Source organism: Mizuhopecten yessoensis, unplaced genomic scaffold (genome assembly GCF_002113885.1).
Source record: "Mizuhopecten yessoensis strain PY_sf001 unplaced genomic scaffold, ASM211388v2 scaffold11111, whole genome shotgun sequence".
Lineage (NCBI taxonomy): Eukaryota > Metazoa > Mollusca > Bivalvia > Pectinida > Pectinidae > Mizuhopecten > Mizuhopecten yessoensis.
This window is the reverse complement of record NW_018408885.1, coordinates 55077-74039: the sequence shown is the minus strand read 5'-3', so window position 1 is coordinate 74039 and position 18963 is coordinate 55077. Positions and strand designations below refer to the sequence as shown.

The 18963-nt window shown below is 34.9% G+C and overlaps 2 protein-coding genes across 7 annotated transcripts in view; one reads left to right on the top strand and one right to left on the bottom strand.

The window, feature by feature from the left end:
* Positions 1 to 5664, top strand: part of LOC110466008 (TNF receptor-associated factor 5-like) — a 25351-nt gene extending 19687 nt beyond the window's left edge. For 2 of the 3 annotated variants that reach the window (XM_021522243.1, XM_021522244.1), the window contains exons 2-5: positions 1047 to 1156; positions 2306 to 2362; positions 3131 to 3304; positions 3952 to 5664. In XM_021522243.1, coding sequence (XP_021377918.1) covers positions 1047 to 1156; positions 2306 to 2362; positions 3131 to 3304; positions 3952 to 4407 — 797 coding nt within the window. In that variant the 3' untranslated portion in view covers positions 4408 to 5664. The remainder of the gene's footprint in view (positions 1 to 1046; positions 1157 to 2305; positions 2363 to 3130; positions 3305 to 3951) is intronic. The other variant, XM_021522245.1, reaches the window with a different exon arrangement.
* A 2091-nt stretch (positions 5665 to 7755) lies between these two features.
* The window catches only part of LOC110465992 (TNF receptor-associated factor 3-like), a 27933-nt gene continuing 16725 nt past the window's right edge, over positions 7756 to 18963 (bottom strand). For all 4 annotated transcript variants that reach the window (XM_021522221.1, XM_021522218.1, XM_021522219.1 and 1 more), the window contains exons 2-10: positions 15365 to 15889; positions 15046 to 15144; positions 13298 to 13459; positions 12779 to 12859; positions 12240 to 12314; positions 11875 to 11994; positions 11646 to 11759; positions 10356 to 10539; positions 7756 to 9724 (exon numbers count right to left, since the gene is read on the bottom strand). In XM_021522221.1, coding sequence (XP_021377896.1) covers positions 9150 to 9724; positions 10356 to 10539; positions 11646 to 11759; positions 11875 to 11994; positions 12240 to 12314; positions 12779 to 12859; positions 13298 to 13459; positions 15046 to 15144; positions 15365 to 15631 — 1677 coding nt within the window. In that variant the 5' untranslated portion in view covers positions 15632 to 15889 and the 3' untranslated portion in view covers positions 7756 to 9149. The remainder of the gene's footprint in view (positions 9725 to 10355; positions 10540 to 11645; positions 11760 to 11874; positions 11995 to 12239; positions 12315 to 12778; positions 12860 to 13297; positions 13460 to 15045; positions 15145 to 15364; positions 15890 to 18963) is intronic.

Here is an 18963-nt window from a genome sequence, read left to right as displayed (position 1 = left end):
TTTTTGTTGTACTGAAATGTCCTCATCTAGTAGTTGTACTGAAATGTTACTATCTTTTTGATGTACTGAAATGTCCTCATCTAGTAGTTGTACTGAAATATTACTATCTTTTTGTTGTACTGAAATGTCCTCATTTAGTAGTTGTACTGAAATGTTACTATCTTTTTGTTGTACTGAAATGTCCTCATCTAGTAGTTGTACTGAAATGTTACTATCTTTTAGTTGTACTGAAATGTTACTATCTGGTGGTTATACTGAAATATCCCCATCTAGTGGTTATACTGAAATTTCAACATCTAGTGGTTATACTGAAATGTCAACATCTAGTGGTTATACTGAAATGTCAACATCTAGTGATTATACTGAAATGTCCCTATGTAGTGGTTATACTGAAATGTCCCTATGTAGTGGTTATACTGAAATGTCCCAATCTAGTAGTTGAACTGGAATGTCCCCATGTAGTGATTATACTGAAATGTCCCCATGTAGTATTTATACTGAAATGTCCCTATGTAGTGGTTATACTGAAATGTCCCTATGTAGTGGTTATACTGAAATGTCCCAATCTAGTAGTTGAACTGGAATGTTCCCCGATCGGACATGAAAAGGTACTGTGTCACCTGCCTGACCACGTGGGTTTTCTCCGGGTACTCCGTTTTTTCCCCACACTAAGATCCCCGCTCGCTAACATCCGGGCCAACAAAAGTGATTAATATATGTTGAAATCTTGTTGTTCTGGAATGTCCCCATCTAGTATTTGTACAGGATTCTATGGAATAGATCTGTCTTCGATTGCATGTACTTACCTGTACCCACTTATGCTAAATTATATATAATAATAACACGCTAGAATTCTATATTTCGTTAGTACTGTCACCCATTTCAGCGCTCTTAGACCCACATTATACGTAAGTGGCACTTTTTTCCTTTGACTCTTGAATCAATTGAATTACTGTTTATAATTCCTTGTTTTAGTATATGATTTTAATATTTTTATTAACACTTGAATCAACTCAATTCACATCTATTGACTTTTTTTCACCAAGGTACAGTACATCAGAATGACTGCCATATCAGGACCAGTACGACTTCCACTGAATCGCAGGCATCAGACGTTGAAGTCCGGACAGATTTGCAAAATAGCTCATGTTTTCAGGTAGGGTATATAATATATGGGAAATATAAGAATCTAAGGCAAAATGTGAAAATATGGGAATCTAATGAAGATCAAATATTAATAGCTTAATACAATAATCATCTTTCATATAACGCTTTCGCGTTCAATTTCGACACTTGATCCTCCTAGGATGAAGATCAGTTATATGTCATCAGAAAAAAACACCAGTACTTAGAGGATGTTTACTGTGTTAGTGACCACTTGTTTAGTCGACAATTTTGACCATAGATTTAGTGGGAAACCAATTTAACATGCTGCCAATTTCCCAATAGTTCTAACTGTGCAAAATTACTAGTCATGTTATTTTTGTTTTCTTCATTTCATTTCACCTATTCCGAATGAACTGATAACTGTTATTTTTTAATAACCGGCTATTTGGGTTATTACATGTATTTAATTGTTCATTAAGAACTTATAATAGAAAATATAATGCCGGTTTCCATTTTTCAGGTAGAGTCTTTCACTGAGAAATTTTAATATACAAAAGTGTTTGTCATTACTTATATCTAATTTTTAATTAAGAACTTTAAATCAAATATAATGCCGACTGTCTTCTACAGTTGGTAAGATGTTTTCGTTGAGAAATATAAACTTTTCTTCAAAAACTTTGATGGTCGACATCACGAACTAATATTACGATGTCCAATGTATTGAATGACTTGAACGTGATATAGAATGTGATATCGTTGACCACTTATAATGTTTAGAACACTTACTCCTTCCAGAAAATGTACTTTCGACCCTGGATTTTCATTGGTTTGATAATTTTATTTTGTTAATTTCTTTTCTTATCAACGATGAGTTCAAAGTGTGTCTTTTTTTTTGTTCATTTGCACTTTTAATCGTTTAACTTCTTTCGAGTTATGTTTTCTGTTTTTACTCGACTGTGCTTGGTATAACAGAACAAATACCGACAGCTTCGACAAAGAACATTATAAAGATACTCGATACATTTACACCTGTTATGGGAGTTTGATCATATAAGATATGCGTATGTATTATAAGTTCATTTCCATAACTATCAACTTTTTCTAACTAAATGCTGTAAAATATTTCAGCAATATAGATAAATATGTTAGACTTTATCTTCAACCTTATCGTTACTCGTTCTTGTATACATATAAAAAGGAGGACAAGCTGTCGAATGATGTGAAGAAAATCAAGAATAATTGTACACGCTGCATAGTAAGTATAAATATATATTTATGTGTATGGATTAAATATAATGTTATGCATACATACAGATGTGTAACGTTGTCTCAATTACTCTCTTTGAGGGCATCCTAATTCATATATTAAATTGGCAAATTTGAACGCATTGGATATCTGTAAAATTGATGACTGCCGGGTCACTTTGGCGTACTTTTACATTTACGCAATAACAAAAACTGCTTTAATACGTTTTTAATACCTGGTATTAAGTTCAACTAACTTACTCAAAGAGTATAAAAATAGACAAAAATGCGGGGCAAATAGGGCGATGTAGCCATAACTTGACATAAATGGAAATCCAACCCTATAACCATATGTGCAAATATTAGACATTATGAGACAAATGCTGCCACACGCTAGCAGGATCCGCCTTTCCCCCGTTAGCCTGTCACTCTTTAACCATATATACAACTGCTTGTTATGAAGAGACGAAAAATACACACCATATATATGTATCTCCTTCGAGGTAAAGCTTCAATAAACATTATCTTACTGGTATATCCAAAGCAAGATGTACTGTGATGGTCAAATATATTAATATTTGGAAAAAAAATATGTTTTGGTCAATATTCGAAATCACAAAGGAATTAGAGGATATATTTTTCATGGCAGTCTCTATTCAGCGGCGAAAGAAAATTGTTCAAAAATTTACAAAAATCTGAATATACCCTTAAAATTATTTGAAAATATGAAAGTAGTTTCAAAATAATGACAACAAATTATATATCTGATTATGAATAGCTGACAGTGGCTCGCAATGGAGAAAATGCAATTGCGAAACAACGTAGAACAGAGGAGCAGCTTCAGCAGCACGCACTGGCTTTATCTAAAGTACAAGAAGAACACAATACGACAAGGACGACCGTCAGACAGATAGAGGAATACAATCGTAGACAACAGAGAGTTGTTTGGCCTAGAAATGTGTAATTTCTATTAAGATTAACTGTGTTGATTGATAATCAACGTGCATATGTAATCAAAATATTTAAATGTATGCCACTCCAGATATATGAACACGTTGCTGGGCAAAATTCAATATAAAATGATTCAAACCCTTTTATGATAAAATTCAAGTTCAATGCATATCTTTGACAGTTTTCACTTCAGAGAACAGAATTATATTAATTGCTTTATGTCGAAATGAACTGCAGAGGGGGGAGAGATCCTTCGATTTCACTTTTAGATATACCGACAATATGTGTATTACAATAGCAAGGATTTTATTGACAATTGCGATCGTATATACCCTCTATAGTTTGAAAAGAAACAAGGACACACTATCCTCATTTACATCAGCCGCTCTCCTCGATCGTTACTAACAACATGATAAAAAGGTGGGCTAAATATTAGTTCCAATATACGATAATCAGAACGATTTCGTTGTTTCTCTGGGACGCGTTCGTTTGTACTTAATTCTCAAGTATATTGCCGGCAAGTAAAACATTTCTATGCAATCATGTGATTTGCATACATTTTCAACGAGCAAATGATATTATTTTGCAAAATGTACATATCAAGTCAGATCACGATACTTGATATTAACTTTTTCCTCTTTTATTTAAGCATATCATCCGGCGGAAGCCAAAATTGGCCTTCTGTGGAAAATCAAGGACTACCGACAGAAGAAGGAAAGGAACGAATGCGAAACCAGCCACTCGTTTCTATCTTCACGATATGGCTATACAATGTGTGTACAGATTTACTTCAATGGGAATGGGAGTGGAAAAGGGTTTCATTTATCTATTTTCTTTGCCCTCGTTAGAAGTGAAATAGATGACATACTGACATGGCCATTTAGTCGCAAAGTAAAATTGATGATCCTAGATCAAACTGGCGGTGGCTGTCATCACGTAGATGAATGTATTCCAAACAGCAGATCGAAAAATTTCGAAAAACCACAGGAACATATGAACATACCTGTTGGCTTTGAAAGGTTTATGACCCATTTGAAGCTTGAGACTCCACAATATGTGAAAGAGAACACGTTGTGTCTCATGGTAGACGCAGAATACATGTAAATTAATGAAGTATTATACTAGGAACTTACAGTTTGCCCCATATTAATATTTTTTGTGTATAGGGATATATAATTAAATAGTTTGTATAATTTCATACGCAAATCGTCTTTACAACAAATGTTCATTCGTTCGTTTTTTAATTTGTTCACATTTTATAAGTTATTGCGGCAACTTAGGTCATGTAAGTGCTATGTCTACGATGATGGAGTTACTCATGGTCACTATTGGGGTATGAAAACACAAGAAATCCAATTCAGTCTCCAGGCTAACCAACCCTTATCGCCAACCACCTACAGTAAATTTGAAAGTCAAGCAGGAAGCAGTGAGTACCGCTTTAGATATATACGTTATTATTTTGTTGATGGTATAGATCCGATGATAGCCTTGCTTTGGCGAACGCTCAATTTGATTTTTTGAGGTTCAACGTCCCATCAACAGCGAATGTCATTATTAAGGTCGAGGTTATACGTCTTGCTTACGATAATTCCGATGTAGGGATCCGTGGGCTTCATAAGGTTAAGGCTCATGAGGTTCCAGTTCTGGCTACATTTTGGGCTCTCCTTAATTAATCATTGCTTTGAGGTTCGTAATACATTGTACGCTGCATGTAATAATTATTTCTTCAAGGAAACATTTTACAAAATTATAATAACAACATCATTTAGCTTCTAATAACCGTTACTTTATAATCCACTTCACAACGCATGTGTTCAATTATAGACTGTAGTTCTCTGACACGTTAGACTATTTTAAGACAATTGATTTCTAGTAATTATTTCAAAAGTGATAAGTTATGATAGCTTTTTAATACTGATGTTCCACACTTGGCTAAACTTTACCTATTTAAGAGAGTTATACGTTATCCATTTAATTAAAACATTATGTTTCTTACTTTCGGAATATCGATGAGCATACATTTCTAGTTAACTGCTTTCTTGTATTCAAAATGTATTCGATACAAAAACTTGTATGCAGATATATCAAGATATAATTGGTTTATTATCAACTCGGTTACCTCCGAAAAATATGCAAATGAACACCAGAGTGAGTGAGATACGATACAGGTCACAATGGGAGGTAACACACATTGTCTTGTTTAGGTATGCGCAACAAGTTTAAACTATTTTCTTTGTATTTTGCTGGTAAACACAATAATGTCATCAATAACCACATAGTAGATAAATGGCTAAGCGAGTTTTTGTTCTCGAGACAATGCAAAAGTAAATATATAAATCAAGTACAAATAGAGAAAAAAAATTAAGATCTCGACTACTGTAACACATGCAATTGAAAAGTTTAAGTTTCTTCCATGTTCTCTTGACAGAAAAATACGATAAATAAAATTAATAAAATAAAAATAATTGTTTCCATGTATTTGCTTAATATTCTTATCCATGTGTTTAGGATAAAATGGTTAGTCACAGAATAACGCATGACAATCTGCTATTTTATTATCCCCCGCTTTCACCGAAACGGAGGATATCAATTTGGGTTTGTCTGTCTGTCTGTCTGTCTGTCTGTCTGTCTTTCTGTCTGCCGCACTTCGTTTCCGTGCAATAACTACAACAAATGTTAACCGATTTTCTTCAAACTGGGTCACAGGGTTAACTACCTTAAGGGATCCGCCAAGTTTGATGACCACTTTAATCGAACTCTATTTTACAGAGTTATGACCCCTTGATTAACGAAAAAACGTCATTATATGCAGTTTCTGCTTACCGGTAATAACTTTAGCAAATATTAGCCAAATTCCTTCAATTTTGATAACAATGTTTGTGATCCTCTGTCTTTCCACCCATCTCGGGCACTCTTTGGTTTTCGTGTGATAATTGCTGTAGATATTGTTCAGATGTTTCAACCAAATTCCGTATGCACATCCGACTTATGCTAAGTTTGCCAACCGATGTGATTTATGCATATTTACGGATATTCTATGAGGTATATGGATATTTTTTCTTCAGGTGTCAAGCTATACATTATGCCTTAACAGCACCATACTCACATGTTTAAACCTAACCTCAATAATGTTAACCTACAATATGTCCTGCAAGCGGGGGATATAAATTCCACGAATTTGCCTGTTTATTCTCGAAGAGTTTCATAAAATTAAAAATAGTGTACACCATTATTCATCACATTTTTTTCACTTTGTACAACAGAGCCTCAATAAGGAAACGCGTTGTTTGTAATTGTGTTTAATTTGTTGATGTTTAATGTTATTTAATTTATTCTGTCCCATACTCGTTACTTTGTGTAAATAAAATAATATCATTCGATATTGTGTTCTTTGTTCTATCAAGCCCCGTCTGATTATATTATTCAGCCAGTATTTCAGGGAACAATTTCTCCCTTATTCTATTCATTATGTCCAACTATTTCAGTATTTTGTTCTATAATCGGTCATTTATAGACGAACACGGCAATGACTGGTCAACACATCCATAATGCATATCATTGTGTAGAATCAACTGTGACGTTGATGGGTCGAGGTTACAGAAAATAAGAAATGATATTTTCATGATTGTCATTCAATATCTCTATTATGGTGTAATATGTGGTTGCATATTGCAGCCATCGAATTACGATCTACGCATTACTTATGTCAACATAATTAAAAACAATATTGCTAGTCTGAGAAGATCTTAATGTTTAATTTTAGAATTTACGAACATGTAGCAATGGTGTTCAAATTACGTCAATATGTTATTAAAAAAATCGAGAAACATTAGTCCTATTATTAGATATCTCGGCTTTACTCAGTATTGACATCGACATGTTACCTGTAATCTAGTTAAACTCCCCGACATGCACATACTAAAACGAGGCTCAGTGATTGGTAAACCTATTAAGAATAAACTATAACTTAAGCACGTGAATATTTCTTGGAACACAATTTTATTAATATGCATAATATATAAGTTGCCAGACAAGAATATCCGGAAGTTTATTTTTATATCAAAAATGTGAATGCATACTTATTTGTTAATATATATGTATGTCGAATACTGATACTTAATCGAATATTTTGAACAGTATGTACATTATTTAAAGGCGATTCTAGACGCCAATGTACATTGTATGTATATATATTGATATGTGTATGTCATACAATTTTGGAAAATATCATAAAAAAACAAAAGAAAAAATATTATGCTAAAAAAAAGAAGAAAAAAAAGTTGCCATTCGATGTAACATTGAACCATTAACGCGATAAGCAGTCGAGTAACCTATTTATGTTATAAGTAAATCGGCCAAATTGTCTAGGAAAATTGATATGTCGACGTAATTTATACGTAAGCCATAATCTCGTTTTTCTCTATAATACATAAACATAGACATTTTTATATCAGATTTATTTCATCATATTTTATTGAATAAACGGATTGAACATCAGGCTAGGCCTATATAAGTTCTCCCCTCAGGTTGACATGACAGAGACAAAGATGAAACGATTAATAAGAAAATATTGTTGCAAAATGTATATCATAAGTAACATAAATCCTCAGTCTATATAACAAATGGTATAGGGGAGATACAAATGTAAATCCATGTATGCTCAAATAATATATAAATATTTGATTGATAGTTTGAGTCAATTAAAATTAATTGGTAATAATTTATATAAGATAAATGTTATTGAAGTAAATGAACAAAAAGGATTGGACACAGACATTGCCTTTAAAAGGCATTTAGATCGCAGACATACATTTCAGATAAAGATATGTATAATACAGAAAATGTACAAATAATATATGTTCAGTTAAATAAAGGTACATAAGAACCAGGCCATTTGCTGAGATATTATAAATTCACAAAGAGATTAAAAGCTCGAATATCAGAGATTTTAACACTTATGGTTAAGTGTTTGGTTAGAGGCACACCAAGGTCACTCACTACACACAGTGCCCTGCAAATCCACTTCACTAGAATTGCATGCATAAATTGAATAAAAGATAAGATATTTCGCAGTACAGTATTTGTAAATATCAGACTTTTCAATATATTTTAGAACGCGGGTAAGAATTAATTAAAATTAATGCTAAGATTTATATCCCCTTGAGTGAATGTATAAGTATCCGAGATGTTATTATCAATCCCGTCAGATAATGAGATAAAATTTGTCCTTCATTTACATATTTTGGGCAATTATGGAAGGAGCGACTTACATCTTCAATAGAATAACCACAGTCTTAATTAGGGTTATCAGTAAGATGATCTTTGTTTAATCAGAATTCCGCTGACATTTTTCCTTATTTGACAACGTAAGAATTCAATTTTCTGGAAACGCCTTTTTTTAAAAGCCTGTGTACAGTTAAAAAGTTGTAATATCTCTGTGCTTTGCTTCAGTAATTCGTGTTTTAATTGTCTCAATGTAGTGAGTTGCGGAAATACAGGCTGACTTGATCCATAAAAAAAATATGCTGGGGAAAAATCACTTTTGGTAAAAGGTAGTACATTGTATGTGTCCCAAACGGCGTCAATGCTCTACCGACTTCGTGTCTTGTCAAACTGCCACGAAACTTCACACGCGTGTTCATCAATATCACTTACATGTACGAGTTTGTATTTCGGCCATTTGCAATAAAACATTTCATTTATCATGACTTTGCACGGCGAGGGTAGAATAGTTTGTAAATATTCAAACGTAGATATGTTATCTATGACCAAAGTGAAACATGGAAATAACTTGTTTTGAAAGAAATATCATGTCGTTACACGTCGGGATAGCGGACGAGCTATTTCTAATACATAGGTTTTGCTTTTGAACAATCTACAACTGCCCGCAAAAAGATAGTGTCGTCTTTTAAATATCTTTCGGCTTCGAGCTTAGTGTGCTGCATAAAGCACGGAACGCCACATGCTACGTTCATTTCCGTCGTTGGTTTACGGAAGCTGTTACTATCCGGGTTCGGCGTGAAAGATTCACGTACGTGTAAAGCCGTTTCACTTTGATCCAAAACCATGAGAGTGATAGGTAACATGAATGGCCACGGCAGAAGTGCGTCGAAATCTCCCTTCATGATAACTACGAAGAAAGAAAGATATGTACCTTTCCCTGACCCATCGCCATTCAGATAAGCCCTCCCGCACAGTTTGTAGCCGTATTGACTGGTGTAAAACGGCTGACTATAGAGTGACAGCGTTTTGCCATCAATCGCCTCTCGTTTCCGCCGACTGTAATCGCGGATCTTCCACATCAGGGCACCGCTGTAGTTGACGGTCTCTAGCAGTTGTAGCCTCAAGTCAATTTCGCAAACACGGACATCCATTAGCCCGATCTGTTTTTCGGCACGTTCAACTACTTGCATGTTGGCGCCTATATCATTAAATGCAAAAACCAAATTAATATTAATCTAGTCTTATCGCATAAAATATTTAAGAATGTTGGATAATGAAACACACTGTGAGTAGGGTAGAAGGTGTGATAACCGATCATTTGTTTTCCAGGGCGAGGAAGCGTATATGCAGAAAACGAAATAACACTGCTTACAAAAGTAGGGAATTCATATTTCAGCACGCTATGCGTATCCGCCTGTCCATTTTTATCAATATATTTCATATAATGTGCGCCTTAAACTAAGTAATTCCTTATTTTGTTTCAGTTCATTTATTTGTTTCTTAAATTTGATTTTCTTGTCTTCAAACGATTGCCCCCCAAGTACCTTAAAACCAAAATTACTTCCTCATAACTCTTATCTCGCGCATTATCTAAAAACACAACCTAGACATCTCTTCATTGTCTTAGACATTTTGCAAAATCAATCGACTCGGTATCTTTTAGTCTCAAAATGATTCCATAAAACACATGTCAATATCTTTACTGTTAAAATAACGATCAAATAACACGTATTCTGGTAAATACCAGACATACCAGCAGCTTCATATATTGACTATACAGGTAGAAAAGTGTCATTTGTGGAATATATCTACACTAATAAAGTATTTACCTCCACTCTGACCACCTGCTATCCCTGCTTTCTCTACAGTATCCAGTCTTTGTCTGGTCCCCTGTAACGTGTCTCTGACAGTAGTGATATCACTCTTGATTTCGTTTACTCTGTCCGTACTGACTTTGTCCTCTAGTTGTCGCCCGACGTTGATTACCGTTTCTCCTTGGGACGCCAATACTTTCTGCATTATATAATGAATTGCAGTATTACGACACAAGTATTTGTTATTGCCATTAGCTACTAGTCATAGTTAAAGTTTCACGTTACAAAACATCAAAGTTAAAAGTGTCATGTTACAGAACAGTCAACGTTAAGGTCTTACGTTACATAACATTCATATTTGAAGTTTCACGTTACATAACTGCCATAAATAAAGTTTCACGTTACGTAACATTCACAGTTAAAGTTTCACGTTACAAAACATCAAAGTTAAAAGTGTCACGTTACAGAACAGTCAACGTTAAGGTCTTACGTTACATAACATTCATATTTGAAGTTTCACGTTACATAACAGCCATAGATAAAGTTTCATGTTACGTAACATTCACAGTTAAAGTTTCACGTTACATAACGGCATAGTTATGCATGTCAAATAACAGTAATAATATGAAAGAACTCAAAGATGCTGTAAACAATAATGTCTGAAAGAGCCTCAGTGGCCAAGTGGTTAAGGCGTCTGACATTCTGCTACAACTAGCCCTCCACCACTGGGTCGCGGGTTCGATGCCTACGTGGGGCAGTCGCCAGGTACTGGCCGTAGGTCTGTGGTTTTTCTCCTGGAACTCCGGCTTTCCTCCAACGCTAAAACCCGGTACGTCCTTAAATGACCATAGCTGTTAATAGGACGTAAAACACAAACAAACCAAACCAAAGTCTGAAGGTAAAGGACTACCGTGCTACTGCCAAACAAGCCGTAACTGTGTACTGGGAACTTAATTCTGATATGGCTATAGCTTTAATAGATTATTTTTATATCTTACGGACATTTTAGGAAAAAAATAGTTCTAAAAAATAAATAAACTTATAAAAACAAAACAGAAAAAAACAGTGTCTGAGTATCAAAATTGCGAATGCCCCCAGAGCAAGTGTCAACCAACTGAGCTAATTGGTCTCCTAGCGTGACAAGGGCAGTAGTGTCCCCTGCCTTAATCGTGCTACAGCTATATCTCAAACGAAATAAAGGGAGGGCGTGTCATGTTTGTTATTGTTTTTTATATCTTTATTTTTTATTATTCAATTATTTAATCTATTTCCTTTTATCAGTTTATATGTATATTTTAATCTTACCTTCATATCCTGTATCGATTTCTTGTTTGCCTGACATTCTTTTTTCAGCTGTTGATTTTCCTGTTGTATTTTTTTCATCTCTTCCGATTGTCCGAGTAATTTTTGTATCGTTTTCTGTCAATGAATTTGTTTCAATTCGTTATTTCTTCGGTTTTATAATATTGACACGAATGTACATAAAACAATACGAACTTTATGCTTAATCACAGTCGTCGTTTGTATTCCTTACCTGGATTTCGTCGATATATTCCTTTGTGGCATTTTCGGCAAGCATCTCCCGAGAGACGATGAGTTCCAGGTGGTGTGGTAAGCCATCCACACTATGCTTCTGCGCGACCTCCTCCAGACCCTACAATATGTGCTACTTGTAACAACGCTGTTCTTGTTATTTTTATGCTTATCTGTATAAACTATAAACTATATTTCCTTTCACTCGGTTAAAAGTTCGTTTTATACGAATGATATGTAGAAGATAATGTTTCGTTAAAATGGATACAATAATTGTTAAAAAAAAACAATGTTAATGTAACTTTTGTTTGTATAAAATGTTTAATAGTTTCAATATGAATGTATCATTATGTATACTCATAATACCTCAAAGGTACATCCGATATCTTTGAATCGACACGGAATTCTTCTTAAAGTACACTCATTGACATGGTTTCTTAACTGTAGGAGACAAAGAAAAGTCATGTAGGCTATGGTAATATGGCAAATGAAAACACATATCAATGGAAATGATATCATTTCATTTTCTATCTATTCCTTTCTTGGTCATCTTCATTGTTACTTTTAAGAACCAGAAAAGACAAACAAGGAAGGTATCATGATTTATGACAGTAATATTTCCGACAAAAACTGCGGAATTTGCGTGACAATGTTACCGATTAGTTGCAAATAATAATTTCTTCTAGAGAGGGAAACTAAAAAAATGGCAATAAGCGAAGTCCTGAAGTTTTAATACCACATTGTTTTATATGAATATGTAAATCGCAACCTGTTTGTTCCTCACCGATCCAATGATTTCATTTAAAGGAAACATGTTTGCTTTTGTGCAGGCGTACTTCACATGAAACTAAGGAGCAAGGCATTTATTTTCCAAAGCACGTGGATTTGAATGAATTTCCTTTTACCTTTTCTCTTTGCAGTGGTTCTATCCCACATTCATTCGGACATCTCAGAGTGACCCTCAGGCATTCTTCCTTCAGATGGTTCTTAAGAAAAATAATGTATGCTTGTTAAAGATATTGATATTTTAACTAACATCGTATTATGAACTTTACCAGTTTATAGCGTAACATATACTGTTTTCAACAACCTTGACCTTTTAAAAATGACAACCCTCTTGAAAGAAGGTAATATATTGATATTTGTATATGGATATGAATTCACCTGTGCTAAGTATCGTCATTTCCATTTGTTATAAATTCCAGACCATGCATGTACAGGTAACCTTATACGATACGTGTGCAATTTCGACAGTATTATAAACTGATAATACAGGTGTTGTACCAGTTCCATCAGGTTGACATCCTATCCTATCTGTAAACTATTCTTTTTATATAATAACATCAAACATATCGGTTACTGGTCACAGGATCGTTTCTATGACTATGTTCTTTGTATGATATTGTATATGGCTATCCACCTACCTCTATGCTGATGGCTGCTGTCCACACTCCACATTTCTTTGGACACTCAACCCTTCTCTGTTCACATTTCTCATCCTTGTGTTTCTGCATGGAACACACCTTGACCGAATCACGGCAATGATCACATTGCACCTTTCTATAATCGCAAGTCCCTTCATGGCTCTTAAATCATATGAAGAGTTATAGCTATACAAATCTATAGACCTCGGGATATACATTGTTTCAATGTTTTTTGGTCCAGCGACTCGATGCAGGAATGATTTTGTACAGTATGTGCAATCGGCCTACCGCATGGGACTCTACTGAGACGGCCCTCCTACGTGTACATAATGACATCGCTTCTGCATTGGATAACAAGTGCAGAACGGTGCTAGTCATGCTGGACTTGTCAGCTGCAATTGACGTCATCGACCATGGCATACTTTATAAACGTCTGGAATACTCTTATGGACTGACTGATACCGCACTATGCTGGATACAGTCTTATCTAAGTGAACGGCGACAGTGTGTTGCCATCGGATCTTTCACCTCACTTGACAAAGTACTAGATTTCGGGGTTCCTAAAGGGTCGGTGTTAGGACCACGAAAATACTGCCTGTACTCCAAACCGATTAGAGAGATTTGTCGTCGCCATAGCTTTCGCCATCATTGCTATGCCGATGACACACAAATGTACATGGTCAGAAAACCACAGGGCAGTTGGAATACAGTTTCAGAAAGTCTGGAAGCTTGTATGACAGATATCAGTACCTTGATGCACGCCAACATGCTAAAGCTTAATCAGGAAAAGACGGAACTAATCGTTTTTTCCCCAAAGTGTCAGCAAAAAATGGCTCTCTAGCTCAAGGTCGGCCCCTGAACTATTGAGACTGTCCTAGCTGGTAAAAACCTAGGGGTATACTTTGATAGTTCACTGAGCATGGAGGAACAAGTGAACGCTATTGCCAAATCCTGTTACTACCAGACAGGAACATCGGTTGTATTCGGCAGTTTATAACTGCAGATGCATGCAAGATTTTGGTGCATTCACTTGTTACCTCTCGGTTGGATTATGGTAACGCCCTGGTCTGTGGTATATCTGACAAACTAACTAGTCGTCTGCAGAAGGTCCAGAACACTGCAGCACGGCTGGCTACTCGTACTCGAAAGAGAGAGCACATCACACATTTGCTATATTCGTTACACTGGTTTTCTGTACGATACAAGTCGCAGTACAAAATTCTGGTGTACACATACAAGGCACCGAATTGAACAGCTTGCTACCCTGTATCAGCAGTCACGATCACTGCGGTCGCTGAGTCAGAATCTTTGTTGTGTGTCCCAGAATCTCGTACTGTGACCTACGGAAACAGGTGCTTTGGGAGGGTTTCGGCCACGTTGTGGAATAGCTTACCATCTGCTATTGGAAAGTAAAATACCCTGGCCAAATTCAAGAGGTACATCAAAACTCACCTCTCCACGTCTGCATTTTAGAATCCTTGCAAAAACGTCATGTAAATACCACCCTTTATTTGTTCAATTATTGCACATTGCTTTCTTAAATGTATAAAAGTGATTGTGAGCCTTTGTTTTTGTTTCACAATTATAACTATTACTATTTTCCATATGTTTTAAAGCACTTTAGAGTAATTTTACAAATTATATAGAGCGCTATATAAATGTTGTATATTATTATAATTATTATTATGTGTCATTTTTAGAATTCATTTCAGCGAGATAGGTCTGTACCGGTTATCAGCAAAACTTACCTCTAGATCACCCCACTTCACTATTTTCTTGCAACCTTCATGACCACACTCTACCTTCAAACTTGCAACTTCCCTTCGTTTACAGGCGTCTGGGAATATCTGGATATACACAGGACCATATTTAACATATCAAATGAGCTGTTTACATGTAACGTAATATAAATAACCTAGAAAATATGAATTAATTTATAAAATTCAGTCCTAAAATAGCATCCTAAATGCATTCTACATTTGCTTGCTTGTAAAAGTTTTTATAAATTGACTTAATTTACCACTCTTAATGATTGAAATAATTCGGATAGGTAAATTATACGCCTACCTCATTTTCACTGCAAGGAGTTTTACAGTCGGACACCATGCATCGACCTTTTTCGTGAACTCGTTTCAAGCCGTTAGGACATACATGGTGACCGCAGGGTAGCTGAAAGGCATTCCAGAGAGTTTTTTGACACGCCGTACATAGTTCAATCTTTTCCTCATTCTCTACAAAGCGTGGATTCGTCTGATCTGGGTCAGGGTTGGTAATCATTGACTGACGCGAACTGTAACTGAGACTAGTGCTGATCTCGATAGACACTGAAGCCATTGAATTTATTTTATAAGTACCTGATACGATTCGTATCAAAGTGCTGTTTCAGTCAATCGAATGGTCCCCACGCCTGAGCACAACAGAGAAGACCTAATACCGTACGTAGTCGCAATAAATTGTACCAGTGTTTACGTGGATTCGGCTCTTCCTTAACTGTGCGAGGTTTGAGATGTAGTGGCTTGGTAAGGAGCTCCGTTTTGACTATTTTCAAATAAAACGATGGTAGTTTTATTTCTTTGTGGTCATATGAAGGACCTGAAACAGCAGAAATATTTAATACAATTATTCTTCAATCATCATATTCGATTGCAGTGTTAGTTTATCTTAGCCGGTTACTCATGTGGTGACTTCGACTTACAAGTATGACCTTCGTGGTATCACCAGAATGTGAGATAAATAGCTTAACAAGCAAATGCATGTATTGTTTGATACACTGGAAAATTGTTGTAATTAGGCGAGTTGCTCCAGCAGTAAATTTACTTTTTGTGAAAATTTAATGGAACCTAAACAACATTTTGTATCAGCAGTGCTAGACTAGTTCGTAAAAAGATTTGTCTGTGATGACAAGTATTTATTGTGTAGGAGGTCCAATCATATTAGCCACCATTGATTTGTAGTATGTTCTACCCACTATTATTAACAGGATACGTGTTTTATTGTTTAGTGAAACGCACCAAAACGTGTTCAAAGGATTACAAAATATTACGGTCAAATATGAAATTCAAAAGTTGAAAGGGACACCTATAAATGTAATATTGATCAAGCTTTATCGTTTTTCTTCCTTTTTTATGACCAGTCAGCTCTAGTTATACATATCAATATTGAATTCTAGTACTTTAATAGTAACTAAAAGAAAGGAATAACCAATTTAGTTTATGGGCTCCATTGAATATGGTTTTGCTGAACAATTTTTGGTTGAAGTTTTGAGTTATATGCTGATTTACACATTCAAAGCATATTTTTTCTATCGCTGTCTCTTTGACAATTCATATGACAAATTCCGTATATAGAGGGTAAATTCAGTGGAGATTTATTTTGCGATTCGGCAGGTCAAAATCTATTTCGACAAAATATATACAGTCATACAGTATAGTCCATTTCATTCCTTGACAATTTCGAGAAAAGAATACATGATACAATGATATAAGGCAAACTGATATAGACGGATGATCTTTCGAACTTTGCCACTTTACAATATAATTCAACAAGGAATCGATCACGTCTTTAAGTATTGAAATGTCATTTAAAGTACATTAAATCATGTATGTGTGATTTACTTTGTAACAGTATACATCAGTGAGCTGACCGTAATGTGAATAACAAAATACCATGAGAGAAATTGCAAGAGGCGCAGGGTCAATGCCTGGTTAGCTTTACGTTACACAGGCCTCGTGAAAATCCGTTTGAGACATCAGCCCAGTTTTACTGCCTAGAGTAATGACATGTTACCTATCATTGGGAATTATTCTCTGGTGGAAACAGAACAATTCATTTCGTAGTTAACTTTCATTTTAAGAAAGCCAGCAGACTATGCAGGTCAGCAATTCTAACTGTTTGATCGGAGGAAACACATGTCAAATAAAATATGGTGTCAGCGTCATCAAGTCCAAAGTAAGGCTAAGCGATTGCCAGAAAATATAAGTGAACCAGGGACACTCTGACAGTGGTAGTGAATAATTATAACTTACATTGGTGTTGATATTTGATTCTCATGATGAGTGGTGATACGACAACTCTGCATGTTTTCCCACTCCCCCTCATTTTAGATTTGGCGCTTATTAACATCACATTGTGATCTGAGTGTATATGACGTGGCTTTTATGAAATAATTATGAGTTTATACATTTTATTAAAATATGTGCAGAAAGAGGACTGTATTTGTCGCGTATGGTTGTCTAGATATGCTAGTGGTAAAAAACTCCGGATTAAGAATTGTCAGCTTGATTTGTCGCTTTCTTCCCGGGGTAGGTTTTCGTAAAATAATGTAATAAACAGAATGTCTAACAGTGGTTTCAGTTATAGCAAATACTTGGTATTTCTGAAAACACTCTTAGATTATTATCCTCTTTTTCATTTTTGGCGTTAATGCACCTGCTAAACAGTACAAAATGATATGACAAAATAACACATGTTACATTATTAATTTTTGATTATGAAATCGAGAGATGATTTTTAATGTAAAACAGGGAGAAGATGGCTTTGGACTAATTGTTTATCAGAATCCAATTAAGAATATAGTGATTTTGTTTAACGATAGGATAACCTTTATATAAATATGTTGAATTAAACATGTTATCTTTTTTGATGATGAACTATTTTGAAACATAACTTGATGCATTGTTTACGCAAGACAAAAATAGCGCCAGTATTAAGTAATTTAGAAATAATAATGCTTCGGATTTAGCTATTATAATTCAACACAATAAAAACAGACCTGATAAGTCATTTGTCCTATTCATACTAAACATTTTACATACCTACTACGTGTCCTCGTTTTACCTACCGAGGTAGAAAACAGCAAACGCGACTCTATGCCTTGGAATATTTGCCCTAACTGACACCTTCGTTTAGACTTAGATGTATGGAAAAAGATAGTATGTCAAAAAAGTTTATCATACGGTTCCATTTTGAAAATTGTTCTTTTATTACTCAGATATTTTCATTTATGTTACAGCGTGTCTGATGATTTAGAGTGGTCTTGATAAACATCACTATTGTGTAATTGTTCTGTTGCGACATCATCAAGTATTTATAGCCTTTCTGTATTGAAACATGATCATTTGATCAAGTGAGTTTCAAGATCAACCTCGGGGAAGCAGATTACGCAATTTCTCTACTACAATTGCTAGGATTTTACAGAAACACGTTGAAATTGTATACGTGAACAAAGTTTCGTATTACACTAATAAGTGATACTTCAGTAAAAAAAAATACATTTTATAATGATGCGATATTTTACATTAACCTCTATGCTACATTACTACATATTATATTATGGTAGCCATTATCTTGTGTTGAAAAGCTTTTTCTACCTTCTTCTTAGGTTTACGTTATTCCTCCCCACATAACTTCTCTTTGTTTATGTTTGTCATTGAAATATATGGTATTTAGTTGACTTTTTATGAATGGAGAAATATATAAGGAATTTGTATATAGATGATACAATTTACAACACACTGTATTATCAGTGCGTCTCGATTTTATTCACATGGTTGCAATGAGGAAATTGCTCTCACGACAAACCCTACACACACTACATGTATGTGTTAATCTATCGTTGTACCGAAAGATAAAAACGGACAATATGGTATATATTACCCTAACTGTTA